This window comes from Trichosurus vulpecula, chromosome 8 (genome assembly GCF_011100635.1).
Source record: "Trichosurus vulpecula isolate mTriVul1 chromosome 8, mTriVul1.pri, whole genome shotgun sequence".
NCBI lineage: Eukaryota > Metazoa > Chordata > Mammalia > Diprotodontia > Phalangeridae > Trichosurus > Trichosurus vulpecula.
The window spans coordinates 211,377,312-211,392,956 of NC_050580.1; the positions used below are offsets into that span (position 1 = coordinate 211,377,312).

General features: G+C 41.8%; 1 protein-coding gene across 2 annotated transcripts; it reads right to left on the reverse strand.

Annotated features, from left to right (window-relative positions):
- Positions 1-2,576: 2,576 nt before the first annotated feature.
- Positions 2,577-14,824, reverse strand: OTX2 (orthodenticle homeobox 2). Of its 2 annotated transcripts, XM_036736426.1 has the most exons (5): positions 14,717-14,824; positions 14,437-14,507; positions 9,312-9,522; positions 7,959-8,110; positions 2,577-5,395 (listed from the first exon to the last, which is right to left on the reverse strand). In XM_036736426.1, exons 3-5 carry the CDS (start codon positions 9,406-9,408, stop codon positions 4,775-4,777), a joined length of 870 nt encoding a protein of 289 aa, XP_036592321.1. In that variant the 5' UTR covers positions 9,409-9,522; positions 14,437-14,507; positions 14,717-14,824; the 3' UTR covers positions 2,577-4,774. The 2 variants fall into 2 exon arrangements, with proteins under 2 accessions (XP_036592321.1, XP_036592320.1); XM_036736425.1 differs by lacking the exons at positions 14,437-14,507; positions 14,717-14,824 and having other exon boundaries at positions 4,775-5,395; positions 7,959-8,125; positions 9,306-9,408.
- Between the last annotated feature and the right edge of the window lie 821 nt (positions 14,825-15,645).

Below are 15,645 nucleotides of genomic sequence, written 5' to 3' on the forward strand. Positions count from 1 at the left end.
CGGAGATTGCAAACTTTGAATGGAGTGAAGTTCTCCTCCTGTGGAGATGGAAGCCTGGCTCCCTTTGCTGCTGGGGTAGCTGCCACACCCCGCCGTCTGGCGTCTTCCCAGGAAGACCTGAAAACACTAAAGCCAACCACTGTCCCTCCTCATCCCGCCAGACTCTCTCCCTTGATGTCCGAAAACCCCTTCAGTCGCCAGACTTGCCGCACCACCCCCCCCCCCTTTTCCTAACCCACTGTTTCCCACTTGGGTCCTTCTAACTGGTTCACTTAGCCATCCGGATCTACGTCTATTGTTATCATTTCCCCGCGTTATTAATCAGTGGGTGTCCAGAGCCAAAGACTGCATAAACATGCTCTGCCCCCTTGCTGCCCAGCGTAAAGTTCTGGTCAGTGCTCGCGTCATGCCCAACGGACCTACTGACTACACACTCTCCAGGTGTAGGATCTATTATATGGGCCCCACCTTTTGGGCTAGGTTTAGCCTTGCTCATCAGAGGCTGACTTGATGGGCCGCGTGGTCTCACTCAGATGGTGTGCGTATGTGCACTTGTTCCCGGAGCTGAGCTCTGAGTTCCCAGAGGGCTGGTGGATTCTGAGCCAAGAGGATAGAGGAATGAGAAAGTTTTTAAACGGTATTTTCAGTCTAAAGAAAAAAAAAAACAAAACAAAACCACTGTCTTCAGTAAAGTAAGGGTAGGTCAGGACAGAAAAAGCCCAGACTTCATGTCTTTAGGAATTAAGGATCCCTGCTAGGAATCTGTGGTCATAAGGGAGACAGAGAGGTTGAGGAACCAAACCCCATCTTTGAGGTCTTTAAAGTTGGGGCCTTCCACCCGCCCCCCCTCCCCTGGTTCCTCTGCATAGCATCCCCTCCCTGGGCTGGACCTTCTCTTATCCTAAGATAAGGACCCGGGGAAGGAGGCATAAAAAGCAAACAACCGCGGATTCCGCTCTCAGGGAAAGTCACTTAGAAATTTAGGTTCCGGCTTCTAGGCCCGGCTCAGCCAGATTTCTAGCGGGGATGGGGGAAGGGCAGAGTGAGTGGGAGTGAGTGAGTGAGGGGGGATTTTTCTAGAACCGGATCCCGCCCCTTCCCCAGCCCCCGTAGAGCTGTGTCCGGGGCGGAGGAAAGGAGGTGGGCCCAGTCTAGACTAACTTCGATTTCTGCCCTGAGGCGCTCCTAGGGTTGACGTTTGATTGTATTTCCCAGGTAACACTAAGTCTCCTGGGGAATCCAAGGTGGAGAAAATGCGAACTATAAGAACGTAACCTTCTGAGATTGGGGATGGGGGAGGGGGTCAGAGAGACCGAGGAAATAACTTTTTTTTTAAGCATCTTTCCAGTTCTCCATGCTCCTCCCCACAATCTCCAAGCAGTCCCCCGCTGAGCCAAGGCCCAGATGAGCTGAGATTTGCTTAGCAAGAAGTCCCTGAGTATTCAATTCGCCAAAGAACACGGTTCTAGGTACCAGTGGAGACTGGAAAAACATTCCGGAAGGAAAATTGCGATAGTTGGAAAACGGTGATTGAGAGGAACTAAGAAAGTGTCCATATCTGAACCTCTAATCTGAAGATTTCAAAAGCAGGAACTTAATTGACTTGATTGAATTTCTTCACTTATCTTTTAGGCGAAGAAAGCCTCCCAAAGTGAAATACAAAGGACCAAGAATCATTAGCAGAGAAGATAATGGTTTGGAAAAACAAATCTTTGAAAACCAAACTCCCACCCCCTCCAGGACAGCAGTTCTAAGGTTCTCTTTTCAGTCTGTGAAGTGAAGGGGGATTTAGTTTCTCCAGCGTTCTGACGCCGCTGAAGAAGCCCTCTGAAGTCTTCAGACGAAGACTCTATGTGCGTACCAAGCATCTTCGTTGTTATTGGTATTCGTGTCATTAAAACCAGACTTGAGTATAAGCACTCTGCTTATGTTTAAACCAAACCTCTCTCCTTTTTTAACTTCATCCTCTTTCTCCACTGCAAAGGGATTTCCCTCCACATTCTTATATTTAGTTACGCAAAGATGATGGGAATATTGTCTTCTGAAGGTGTTCTGCACCTTTCCTTTTTATCCCTCAGTTTAACTTTTTGCCAAGGACTATACTGCCGCGTTTCTCGTCGGTATTCCTTCTCTCTCTCTCTCCCTTTACTATTTTTTTGTCACTTTGTTTCTGTCTCCCTCTATTTCTTTGTACTTGTCTCGTTTCTCCTGTCTCTGTTCCTTCATCTTTTACTTTCTGTCTCTGTATATCTTTGTGTTTGTCTGTCTATCTCTCCCCCAAGCCCTTCCAGTCCGCTTCTAGAGAAAGGATACTAGTAACCCGCCCTTTGCTAGACATTCCAAAACTGAAAGCAAAGAGAGAACTTAGATTCTCACACACGAATGAGAATTGTTTCTACTTTACTGAAGGATTAAGAATCTGAACCTGGACAACCATAAAAAAGGAAGGCTCACTGAAAGGTCCCAGTTTCACTTCAGTATAAAGTACAACGGAGTGACAATTATCAGTAGGCTCTGGAAAATTTCTCCATCAAGTTTCTGATTCAGAGTTGGAAGCAAACTAATGCATTTCCTTTAGCAGACAAAAAAAAAGGCAAACGATTTATTAGGAAAGATCACACAGTGCTCAAAACAATTTGCATAACCAGAAAGAGAAAACTGGGTACAACCAAATCAATTTTAAGTGATATTATATGGAGAGGGAAATGGTTGAAACTGGCAGTTTAATACTTTTCCTATAAAAGTACAATTCTGGTTCATTTAAATGTGTCTAATTTCAAGACAGAATACAAGGCTAAAATTAAAATAAAAGTTGATTATGCCTAGGGAATTGCTACCATCACTGCTGCATTTCTGTCTTTTCTGCTTCTTTTATAAAATGCAGGAAGACATGAAAAGGGACCTATTTTCTCAGCACTTTCTTGAAAGAAGAAAACCTGACCAGGGCACTTTATGTTCAACTGCTGAAATGATAGGTTTCAAAACTTTTCCAAAACTCTTTTGTTCAGACATCATTTCTGCCTGAATTGCTTTCAGATTCTGATTACACTCTCTGTTTACCGCAGAATATTTTTCAGTAGCTTCAAGAAACAGTCCCTTAACCAAACAGCAATCAGGAACAAGGAATTCTTGTCATTCTCCTCTCTACAACCCCTCCTCCACCTTATACCTCCCACCGAAAAAAATGGGGAATGACAACAAAGGGCTTTCTTGCACTTTCGGGGTTTTGATCCCTCCTCTCTCATGATCTCAGGTCCCTATTTTCACATCATCTGTTATGATCATAGTTTGCTGGCTTCAATAATCTTTTTATAATCTTAGATACTTAGGTTTAAAATAGAAAGCATAAACATTAACCTGTTAAATGTTCTGATGCTTGAGGTGTTGGGGGGCCATGAGAGGAGGAAGAGAATAGCGCTTGATGGGAAAGCTAACTTCATTTCCCTGGGCAATCCTCATGAAAGTCAGTCAGTCAAGAACCTTTATTGGAGGCCAGCTGTGTGCAGAGCACTGTGTTAGGCACTGAAATATAGCTAGTGATTTCAAATTAAAGAACAGCAAAAATATTTGCTGTTTCATTTTCTGCCTCAAGACGTTTACTTTGGGAAATAGAGGTTCTATGTCAAGGTGTGGTTTCCCTTCCATAAGTCATTGTGTAAAATTAAAGGGAAGAAGACCTCAAATTGTGCTAGAACCATTTTAATGTAATTATACATATCTGCCAAATCCAAGAAAAAAAGGTTTATGCATATATATATATATATAATATATATCTTTTCCAGTTAACATCTGCAAGCATAAACAACAATGATCTCAGTTTAAATTCATCAGGGTCAGAGCAATTGACCAATGTCTTTGTGTGTTTGTTTACTGATAGCTTTGCTATCAGTAAGTTATTAACAGATGAGCTAGTATCCTCTTGTTTCTCTCCTCTCTGGCTCTCTCTCATTTTTTTTTTTCCATTCAGTGAAAGTTTGTTGTAAAAAGTTTCAGTGCAGTTCACCTCTGGCCAAAGGCAATCTTTTCAGATTCAGTTGCTCTGAATTTTGCTTATAATTATAATCTATTTAATCACAGAAGAACCCCTGCAGAGGCAGAGTTCAAGGTTGCATACAATACAGGAGATCACAGTTTTGAAGTCTAGCACAGATTTAAAACAACAGATGTACCATTTATATAAGACACACACTGATTGTCTCTTAAAAACTACATATTGACTCCTTATGAACATTTTTTTTAAATAAAGTAGTGCATCTAGGACAATCAGTCGCACAATTCACACAGCCCTGAAAAGTTTTTTCAGTGCCAACTAACAGTTGGTCATGAAACGTGAATGAGCTTGAGAGAGACACTGTCCATTCCTAAGATTTAACCAAGATTGGCTAACAACTAGGAACCTCTGGTGAAGAAAGACACTATCCTTCCTTTCCTTGGGTTGTTTTTGTTTGTATTTGGTTGATCATGGCTGGAATGTTTTCCCCCCATACCTTTACAAACGAAGAAAACCAATAAAGAGCTAAAACTATTACATGGGTCATATGTAAATGGGTGGCCTTGTCCACTTCTGGTTGCTAGTTGATTTGCCCCTTTAAGGCCCTTCCTTCATTTTTCCTCCTATTTCTTCCCAGAGCCTTGATCAGAAGTTGAATCTGACCATGCTCTTGACTAACTGTCTTTGTTCAACCAAGACCTGGCTAAAACTGGAATGTTCAGCCCATTATGTTCAAAAAAAAATCACCAGAAACAAAAGGGGAAGGGTGCATTCTACAGGTCTTCACAAAACCTGGAATTTCCACGAGGATGTCTGATCTTTATAATCCAAGCAGTCAGCATTGAAGTTTAGCTTCCAGGAGGCAGTTTGGTCCTTATAATCCAAGCAATCAGTGGTTGAGTTAAAACCCAGGCTCGAAGCTCCATAGCCCTGGGTGGTAAGAGAAGCTGTGGACTGATTGAGATGGCTGGTAACTGCATTGGTGCCCATGGGGCTGAGTGTGGCCCCTGGTCCAGGAAGCTGGTGATGCATAGGGGTCAAATAAGATCCACAGTCCATGCCTCCAAAATAGGAGGTTGAGCCAGCATATCCTTGACTATAACCTGAGGCCTGTGTGTAGGTCATGGGATAGGATCTCTGCATGCAGGAAGAGGAGGTGGAAAGGGGATCTGACAGTGGGGAGATGGAAGCTGGACTCCAGATGGACACAGGGGCACTGCTGCTGGAAATGGCTGGGACAGAGGTGCTAGAGGGGGGAGTGAACTGGCCACTGGTTCCGCTCTCTGAGCTCACTTCTCTGACCGGAGAGCTCTTCTTTTTGGCAGGCCGAACTTTGTTTTGACCACCATTCTGCTGTTGCTGTTGTTGTTGGCGGCACTTGGCTCTTCGATTTTTAAACCATACCTTGAGAAGGAGGGAAAAAGAGAAAGATAGGGGAAAGAACCCTTTTCAGAAGTTTTCCATGATAACCTCCACAAAAAGATGAGGTGACCCAGGCCAAAACCTGCTGTTATAAGTAAGGTCAGAAAAGCACTCTTTGCCAACCTCTAGATGCCAAGACTGGAAGATAAGTGGGATTTGAATGCTATTCTAGTTATCCACACAATGAGAAACCTCATTGGCCTGTATATCAGTCTGTCTATAGAGGCTTCTTTTGTCCCCAAGTACTAGAATTCACCTTTACTTCCAGGATGGGGTACTTTGGAAGAGCTGAGACTTTTAAGAAAGCTACAAAAATCACGTGGCTGGAGAGTGTCCTTAATCCTTAATACATAGTCCATATTGTATTTCAGATCTTACTCTACCAAATGGCAAAAAGCAACATTCTGAGTTCCTATGTGGCTAATAACCTACCTTCACAATTCAGTTCCAATATTTATTTAGTATTTACAATGCAAACACAAGGTTAGATCCTGAGGAAGATATAAAGAATAGGTCCTGCCTTCAGGAGTTTTGCCATCTAATATTTAGAGTCATAGAATTATAGAGGTGTAAGTACATCTAGTATAAAGGTTGGGCCTTGGAGCAGCTCAGTGAGTAGAGCATGGGCCCTGCAGTCAGGAGGACTTGAGTTCAAATCTGACCTCAGACACTTAACACACTTACTAGCTGAGTGACCTTGGGCAAGTCACTGAACCCCAAATGTCCTGCCTTCCCCCCTCTAAAAGAAAAAAAATAGGCTGGGCCTCTCACTTTACTCCTTTGCTAATGCCTCCAAAAGGTAGGGACTCAGAGAAAATGCCTGCTGAATGTTCTCCTGCTTATCCTTTTGGAGAAGGAGGTAATGTGCTGGCCTGAGGTAACCAGAACTCTCCAAGGAAGTGAGGGAGAAGTAGGGACTTGAATGAGCTGAGTCAGCATAACTTTCAATAGGGCCAAGTCAAGATTTCAGCATTTTGGACTTAAATTTGTGAAACCTCATTGCAGTAAATGCCCAGAAAAGGTACAGGCATTTTCAAGGTGGGACTTGCACTATCATTTGGTGAGTTTCTTTGGTGAGTAAGGGTGATAAGAAATTGTCGCTGTGTCAGGTTTTGAAATGACACAGACTGTAGTTAATTTTCTCCTTTGTGAGCTGCTGAATTGAACATCCCTAAAATCTCACAGAAGGAAATATCCCTCAGGGCAGCACAAGACTATGTTAACTTTACCAGTGCCCTAAAGTTCATTTCTAAACCCAGTGGGTAGAAAAACCCATCCCAGTCCATTCATTTCCCTGGATAGCAATTTCAGAAGGGTCAAAGTCTTTCACAACTTGCCCTTTAATTAAATTTTAAAAGGAGACTGCATTTTTTCTTCTTTTTTTCCTTGACTTGGAACCTCAGTCCCAGGTTTAATCCTTCAGCAAAGCTTGCTCTGGTTGAAGGGGAATTACATATTTGTAGGTATTTTTTTCTAGACACTAAGCCTCCTCTGAGAAAGAGGAGTATCTGGAGTTTTCTTCTTGCCCAAACTGACTAGTATTGAGTGACATGAAGTCCTCTAGAAACCTCTTAAGTTGTTAAACCTAGCTTTGGGAAAATAGGGTGGAGAGCAGGAGAAAAAAGGGGTTAATGTAGAAAGTGTATATTCTGAAGCTTAGAGAGCCCTGGCTAATTTTGTGTAAATCACAGAGAGGTGAAAACAAGTTCTCAGTCAGCTCACTTTGTTGGGTTGATTTCTTATTTTCTGAAGACATCAGAGTAGGTAGAAAGGTAAGGGGCGGAAGTTGTGCAATTAGATAAGGAATGGGGATTGGGACAGGAAACGGACCTATCATTTCATTGATAGAGAGAACTAAATAGGAGAGGAAACTCCTACTAATTAGTATAGGTCATCACCTTCTATGGAACTTATAACCTTGAAAAATACCCAGTAAACTGAGATTAAGGGACTTGAACAGGGTCGCACAGTCCGTATGTAAAAGGGGCAGGGCTTGTCTTTCTATTTTGGGTCAATCTACCACTCAACACTCTTCTCATTATATACACAATTAGATTGCTTTAACAATAATAACTTGTATTTCTATGGCTCGAATAACAGTAAACATGTATGCAAACTTTGCTAGCCATCCAGGACACTGAGTTCTCCTGAGCTCAGGTCTTTGCCCCACAGAAACGTTAAATCCTCTGGGTCTTTGCTTTCATTCTCATCTATGGTGAGTTCTCCCACATTCTTGCTTCAGTCACTTCAGGAACTTGGGAAAGGTGAATTTGTGGGAGGGAAGAAGAGGACCAAAGCAAATGGAAGGCAGAAGAAAAGGCAATTGGAACTGTTTTCTATGTCAGAGAATGGATACAGAGGCCTGTATCTCCTCCTTGGTTGTGGACAAAAGTATTGAGATTATTTTGTGCCCCTAAGGAATTCCTGAACAAAAATCTGAGGAAGATTAAGTGAAAGTTAACAAAATGGCAGAGGATGCCCCCCCCCCTTTGCCGGTGGCACACAGTAGGTCTAATATAGGAAATGGCACCAACACTTTCCCTACCTGCACTCTAGACTCAGGAAGATTGATCTTCAGTGCTACTTCCTCCCGCATGAAAATGTCTGGATATCGGGTCTTGGCAAACAGTGCCTCCAGCACGTCCAGTTGAGCTCGGGTAAAGGTGGTTCTCTCCCGCCTCTGTTTTCTGGGGGTTGCTACAGGACAAGAAAGTCATGACAGCTTTTAGAGGAGCAGAGCAACCTCCCAACTGGAGTTGAGGGGGAACAACACACCTCCATTCACCCTTTCAACCAAACACCCCTCTCTAGCCAACATACTGCTGAAACTAGCAGCCCCCTTCCTTCCCTCCCCATTGGCAGCAACCTCATTAGAGAGACTCCTGATGCCACTGCCACTCCTCAGAGCCTGCCAGTCCCCATTGTTCTAGCTCCCTCCCTTTCCCCCCCACCCCAGTTACAGATCCCATTAAGCAGCAGCATACATGCAGAGCTTTTGCCTTATAAGAAGAGGCTGCCTATGCCTTGCAGATTTACTCTCAGAGAATCCATACCCAGGAAAATCAGGATGGTCTCTTCCCTGTACTTCTCAGGAAGGAAAAAAAAGTCCACATAAAATCCCCAAATAACAATTCAGAAGGACATAAAGAGTCTCTCAAGATGGGCAGCCCCTGTCCCCAAGTCAAGATCCACTGGACTTCAGAAAATCTGGCTTCCAGTTCCTATCTGTTTACAAAATCACCTACCTGAAGCTTCGTAATGTCTTCCCTCCCCAACCCTCGGCCCAAACGGCTGTTAATGATATAAGCTTCAAAAGTCTGAGAAAGTTTTACTTGTATTTTAAATTAAAATCTGAATCAAAAGGGAGGGAAAAAATCAACACACCCTTTGGAGCAACTGTGTTACTCTGGAGGGATGGGAGAGCAGAGTGGGAAGTGGGAAGAAATATGTAAAACAAAAAAGCCACAGAAAGAAGAGTCAAGGAAGGAGAGAAAAAGAAAAGACTATTTTTACTGGGCTTTAGAAGTTAGTGTATTTAGCGGGAGTGTGGCATAGAGCTAGGCATCCCCAACTCAAACTTTCAGACCTGGCTTTAATTGTCCAGGCAATACAGTCCAGCAAAGTGAAACAGATATCTTTCAATTACTGCAGATCAACCTCCTCCCTCTTTTGGCCTTCTCATCCTCCCCTCTCCCTAGTTCCAGGTAGATCCTTTGTAGGGAGAAGAGAGGGTTGAGAGGGAACAGAGGGACTGAAAAAGGTTCTGAGTCATTCAGTAAAAAGTTCAGAAGTAGTCTGCTTCCCCTCACTCTTGAAGAGAAGCAAACCCAAAGATTGGGGGATGTCTTAGAAGACATTAGATCCCTTGTGGGGTGAGGGGGGTTGCAGTCATTCTTACCAGGATAGCCTACGGAGGGGTGAAGCAAGTCCATTCCAGAAGTGGTAAGACTCAGCCCATTTACTGCATAAGGTGGTTGCTTAAGATAAGACATCATGCTAAAGTTTGGAGGAGAAAAGTTGGCCAAAATGGAGACCTGGCAGCAAGGTCTCGATTCTTTAGGAGCTGTTGGATTCAGGGTCCCTGCTGGTTAGGCTTAAACCTGGTGTTTCTAAAGATGAAAACAAAAAGACAAGCAATAATAATTTTTAAAAGTTCTGGTTAACTGAGATGTCTAGTGCAGATCTTTTATCTCCTATGACAAGCTGGCGTGAGGTTCAGAGGTTAAAGGATCCTTTGGCTCTTAAAGGACTCTCAGCTGCCTTTGGGACCAGAGGAGAAGTGGGCCGGATAAACACGTCTTCCCCACCCCCACCCTCAGCTAAAAAAAAAAAGTTACACCCCAGAAAGTAATTACAATCTCTGCCTTACCCAAGGACAAAACCCCAGGCCTTCAAATGCACACATTGCATTCCTATCCCAGCATTTGCATAGGACTTCTTGGTTGGCTCTTGCTAATTGTCTCAAACAAAACTTGATTGGGGCCATTTGCAGAGACAAAGATCTTCTTGGTTAAATAAATAATGCTGATAACAAAGCCCACTGGTGAGAAACAAAGAAACAATTCAAGAAACCTATCTCTCCCGGCCTGTTGCCTTTCCACTGGCAGAGATTTTAATTATCCCAGCTTTTTATAGCTTTCAGCTGCTGTGAACCTAAAATGTTGGTGAGTTTAGGATCTGAAATATCAACTTGCTAGTCGATAAACTCGAGAAACTCCCCTACCACTATCATTCCACATCTTAAAGCCATTTCCAGTAATCATTTTCACCTAATTGGTACACTCAGTAATTAGATTTGAGGTAAGTAAGATTTATTAGGTTTTCTTTGAGCCTTGATTGTATGTGTCTAAAGAGCTAAGGCTAAACAAACAAATATTTAACTTCCAATAAAAACTTGTCAAATAGCTAAACTTTCTGCAAAAAATTCCTGCAGACTCAGTGCTCAATAAAGAAGTGCTGTGGTCAAATTAGGATTAAAAAGCCCACCTTGGAAATTTTAGGTTATTAGGTTATTAGGAGGAATATTATGCCCATGGCCCTGTTTTGTACCATCAGTGTTGTCCCACTTCCATGATAAATTTGAAGTGTGGAAGCTGCATTTTGCAGAATTAGAAACTGCAGTATTAGGACATTGGACTCTGAAACAAGCCTGGACAGTTTCCTGTTTCATTTGGCTGGGTTCTTCCCCTCCCTACCCCCAAACTTGTTTAGGATTTTCTTTTCTTTTCTTTTTTTTTAACAAAGGAAAGAAAGTGACCCAAGGTTGCCACACCAAAAGAATGACTCTCCACTCTGAAAGTCTCCAACAATTCTCTGAGGATAAGGAGACAAGGAAAAAGAAGGAAAGATGGGAAGGAAAAGGAGGAACAATTATTTACTTTTTCCACTTTCTTCCCCCCAGTGCAGGCTTCCAACCCATGGTGACAGCTTCAGACTCTGGCATTTGTTACATGAATTGTGCCACCCATCCAGTAAGGATCTCATTACTTTACAACTTTGATGAAGTAAAAGATTTCTTCAAAATGGCGGACACAAGCTTGAGACAACTCCTTTCTCACTTTTAGAGCTGCCAAAATAACCTATCCTAAGGACTACTGGAGTTAATTTGCCCAGGGCATCAAGGGGGCACAGTCTCACAGATGAGTGTTTAAGGAGTTTGGAAAATTACAGATTTTATTTATTTAAATTAATAGCGAAAATGATGCTAAATAACTTTTCCCAACTTGGCACAGTGATATAGCATTCCATCCTATGCTTGGCAGAGGAAAAAGAGAGAGAAACTTACATTATTCCTAACAGGAAAATAAATTTGAACAACAAAGACTTTGCATTTTCTAGCAGTTTCTTTTTGGTCCATTTCATTAGGAAGGGAGCGAATTTATTTTTCTTTTTAAAGAATTTCTTGAAATTTTTTAAACATTTAAAAGTGCTTTAAATCAAAAATAATAATCTTATCCTTTAAAGCTTTCTGAGAGCTTAAGTGAAACAAAATAGTACCATATAACTAATATAAAAAGTATGAAAGTGTTAAGGGGGGGGGGAAAGTAGTTTGTAACTACACTCACAGATATGACTAAAATGTAATATATGGCTTACATTAACATAATATATCCCTTCATCAAAATGAAAGGGCATTAATACAGCAACACTATAAAAAGATTCTAGGGTTTCTTATTTAACCTATAAAGTCCTAATTGCTCGTGTTTAACATTTTCAGAACTAAACTATTTTCTCAGGTCTACTTGCTCTGCTTAAAAAAAACAAAACCCACAGGTAAGTATTAATAGTGACCCTAAAGAACAGTTTTCCCTCAAAAAAATTGTACTTCTGAGCTTCTATCTCCGAGGTCTAACTTAAAAGTGAATCAGTTTAAGATTCTTCCCTGAAAGACAGTTTTCTCCCTTCCCCTTTAAGGAGAGCCGATAAAGGGAGGAAAATACCTTTAAAAAAAATATAAGCCCCAATAGGACTTGCGTGACGATGACTTTTATATAAATAGTATATTCAAGAAGAAAACCCTCTCACTGAATGGTTAAAAGACCCCTAGTCTACCTCTTGTAAATCATGATAAAGTTCGCTTTGTGTCCTACCTGCCCAGCAGCCCAGCCGGTGGAGCGAACTTGCTGAACTGACCCTGGTCCTGGCCGAATGACAGGCTTATATCCCACGGCCAATTCGCGCAATCTGTCGCCCCCTCCCCCTTTTCCTTTCCAAGGACCCTATCTAACAGTTGCTCTGTCCTCGCTCAATAATAATTATCCCGTCCAAGAATTAATTATAATAAATGTTTTCTTGATAAACTAACGAGATAATCCGAGGGGCACACGTTCCCTAATTACAGGACGCCATCCCCAGCTCGGCTGATCATTTGTGCTGATTAATTTTCTGCATGATGGAAATGAAACAAAACCCATATAGACTAGCATGCTGTTTGTTAGAAGGAGAAAGAAAAAGCAGATAAACCCGCTTCTTTGCCTCTCTCCTTTTAACTGCAGGGAAAGTTTGAGGCCTTGGGGAATCGACTAACATTTTCTCTCCTGAAAGAGAGAAAAAGTGGACTTGGTATTTATACTTCGACTAGTTATTATTTGGGAGAGAATCAAATAATCATTTAAGCAAGACTTTGCTTTTCGTTTCTTCTGGGGGGGGGGCTGGGAGGAGTCTCTCTCTTTTTCTTTCTTTCTTTCTTTCTTTCTTTCTTTCTTTCTTTCTTTCTTTCTTTCTCCCTTGAATATATGATGCAAAACTTTTGTATTCTCTTAAAGTTGTTAGAGCTTGAAGTAACGCTTGGAAAATTTTTAAATGGAAAATCTATAGTATGGAATTTCTCCATCTCTTTAAAAAAGTAAACCCAGAACTTGGGGTTATTTTTTAAAGAAAGCTACTTTCTGTCCCCCTCTACCCACCCCCCCACCCCCAGGCCTGGTTCACCCCATTCACCTAACTACTTATAAAACAATAGCTATATCAACGTGATTGTGACAGAAGGAACAACTTTTAAAAATTATTTTTAAAGTGACATATAATAGATCTTGTTAATTTTTAAATAGTACATAAACATATTAACACATTCGATTGCCAGAAAGTTTTTTTAGTCCACTTCACCTTAAAAGTGCTGTGCAGAGTTTACATAGGTGTTCGATTATTTCCCAGAACTAGACTGTAAGCGTTAGTTTAGGCTGATTGAGTAATGGATCCCCAGGGACTTAGGCTCACAAATTTTTCAGAATCTAGTGATTCCGAGTGTGCAATACCGGCGAGACTGCCCTCCTGATATCTAGGCTATCTATACTTTCCTGTAATGTGGCTGCCCAATTCCCGCGTCCCAAATTAAGAATGAACTAAGTAAGCCAGCAACACAAACCAATATGACTCTTTCCACCAGCTTCAAATTGCGGACGATAGTTTCTAGAAGAAACTAGACACTTAATTCACTCCATCCAAGGTATTCGGAGAGGGCAATCTGCATAGAGCTTTTTCTTGTCTTTGTTATAGCCCCGAGCTCTCCCTGGTCAAATTCATGTTTGCAAAATTACTTTCCTTGGCGTAGTCTATTGATCAAAGTCTTGGGCAGCAATCTGTTTGTCAATATCTTGGAGGTGAAGGATTTAATTCCACTCATCATCCTCCCATAAAAGGGGGGCTAGGAGCAATAGGAACAGGCCAAAAGGTGGGGGGAGAGAATCCAATCTCCATGTCAAATTAAAATCCCGTCGATCAGTTTGCATCTTTGGTTGAGATTCACAAACAAAAAGAAAAGAGGAGAAGAAAGAAGAGAAGAGAAGAGAAGAGAAGAGAAGAGAAGAGAAGAGAAGAGAAGAGAAGAGAAGAGAAGAGAAAGGAAGTGAAGGGAAGGGAAAGGAAAGGAAAGGAAAGAAAGAGAAACGAAGGGAAGGAAAGAAAAAAGAGAAAGGAGAAAGAAGAAAGAAAGAAATGCAGAAAGACAAAGAAAGAAAGAGATAAGGGGGGTGGTAAATGCTTTCTCCGCCTCCTCATTTATCTGCTTTGGTCTCTTTTCATGTTCATTAGGGAGGAGGAAAGGATTCCGGATTTCGGGGCAAGGAGAAGCTAGGAAGTCTGGGGTGACCATGGAGGTGGTTCATAGGATTCGTCTTCTCCCCACCCCACCCCCCACCTCCACCGTTTTCAGTTAACTCCGAAAATATCATTGGGTTTAATTTTTAAAACACCAGGCAATTTACTGAGCAGAAAAGGCAGGTCTCAACGATTTAAAAAATTATTTTTGAAACTAGCTTCCCTGCTTCACCTTTCCACATACTCAACTATTTCAAAGAACTAACGAAGCTGATCCGAGGATCACCCAAGCCGGCGCGGTCTACTTAACTAAACTATATTAAACCTCGCATGTTTATCCTGCCCTACACATAGTCACATACGTACATACGTACGTATAGACATACATACATACATACACACACATACATACATACATACAAACAAACGCGAACTGCGGGCCTCTCGAGAAGAACGCTATACCGGCAGCAATAGATTGAGGCACTTACCTTACAGCCGCATTGAAGGTTGGGGAAAAAAATGACCAAAATATACTCTCAAATTCCAATAAACAGCTGTCCTAAAAGAAATCAAGAGCAGTAAGTTAGAAATCTTGCATTCTTCAGCTTCTCATAAGAAGTCGATCAAAAAAAAAAAGCCCCAAAAAAACAAAAACCAAAAAAATCAAATGAAAACAAACAAAAAAGCAAAAAAAAAAAAAAGAATAAAAAGAAAGATAGAAAAAGGCTACCCCACTCTACAGTTCTTTAACCAGCGTGGGTTACATACAAAGTAGATCTTGTAGTGTATGGTCTAATGATTTTTATTTTTAATAATAGTGGAGACTTAGTTGGAGCTGAGGTCCGTTCCTCTCTCAGGGAGATTTGCTGAGAAAGCGCCTCTCTGGCAACTTTTTGACGCAAACTCTCCAACCAATGGCAGGGAGAGAATGATTGACACATCTAAGCCAGAGGGAAAATAATAAAAACACACAACAGGGGGAGGAAAACAGGCCACTGCTGCACCAGGGGGACGACGAGGCAACAAATAACAGCTCCCAAAATTACATAGAATATACATAAAAGAAACTATACTAGATTTAAAATATACATTATGGGCCAGAGCATATGAACTAATTGTACAATTAAAATGATGGACAGCAGAGATCGTGTTACCTTTTTCTCCCCTTTCTTCCTCCTTTTTTCTCACCCTTTGCTAGAGAAGAGGAAACAAATGAAATCTAAGATTGGAGCACAAAAATATTTAAGTAAACATTTGGAAGGGGAGAAAGGGGGAGGTTGGTAAATACGGGCAATGCCCAGCCAAAGCTGCCAAGAAGTGTTTGGATCAGACGCAAAAAGCATGTCAAAAACAAGAATTTGCAGTATCAAACAGGGTGAGACTAAGCTGAGGGAAGAAAAAGGGTGGTGGAGGGACACTAAGATAGGAGGCAAGAGAGGAAGGAAGAAGGAGTAGAGGCAGAGGGAGAAGAGGAAAAAGGAGAAGGGAGAGAGAGAGAGAGAGAGAGAGAGAGAGAGAGAGAGAGAGAGAGAGAGAGAGAGAGAGAGAGAGAGAGAGAGAGGATGAGGCAGAATGTTAATGAGACAAAAAATGAGAGGATAAAAGAGCAAACTGCTAAAAACTAAGACCCTAGCTCAAACCTGACGGCTTCACCAAGTCATCTTCACGCAGCTCCAACCAAGTAACCTTAACTAGAA

Bases quoted from the DNA above. Each gene is read 5' to 3' on its own strand.
- OTX2 (XM_036736425.1), bottom strand. From the start codon at position 9,408: ATGATGTCTTATCTTAAGCAACCACCTTATGCAGTAAATGGGCTGAGT. The intron at 8,126-9,305 runs ATGACTGCAACC...AGCTGTCATGAC, and splicing joins CGTAGGCTATCCTGGTAAGA to TTTCTTGTCCTGTAGCAACC. The intron at 5,396-7,958 runs GTAGGGAAAGTG...CTCCTTCTCAAG, and splicing joins TTCCTGAGTCTAGAGTGCAG to GTATGGTTTAAAAATCGAAG.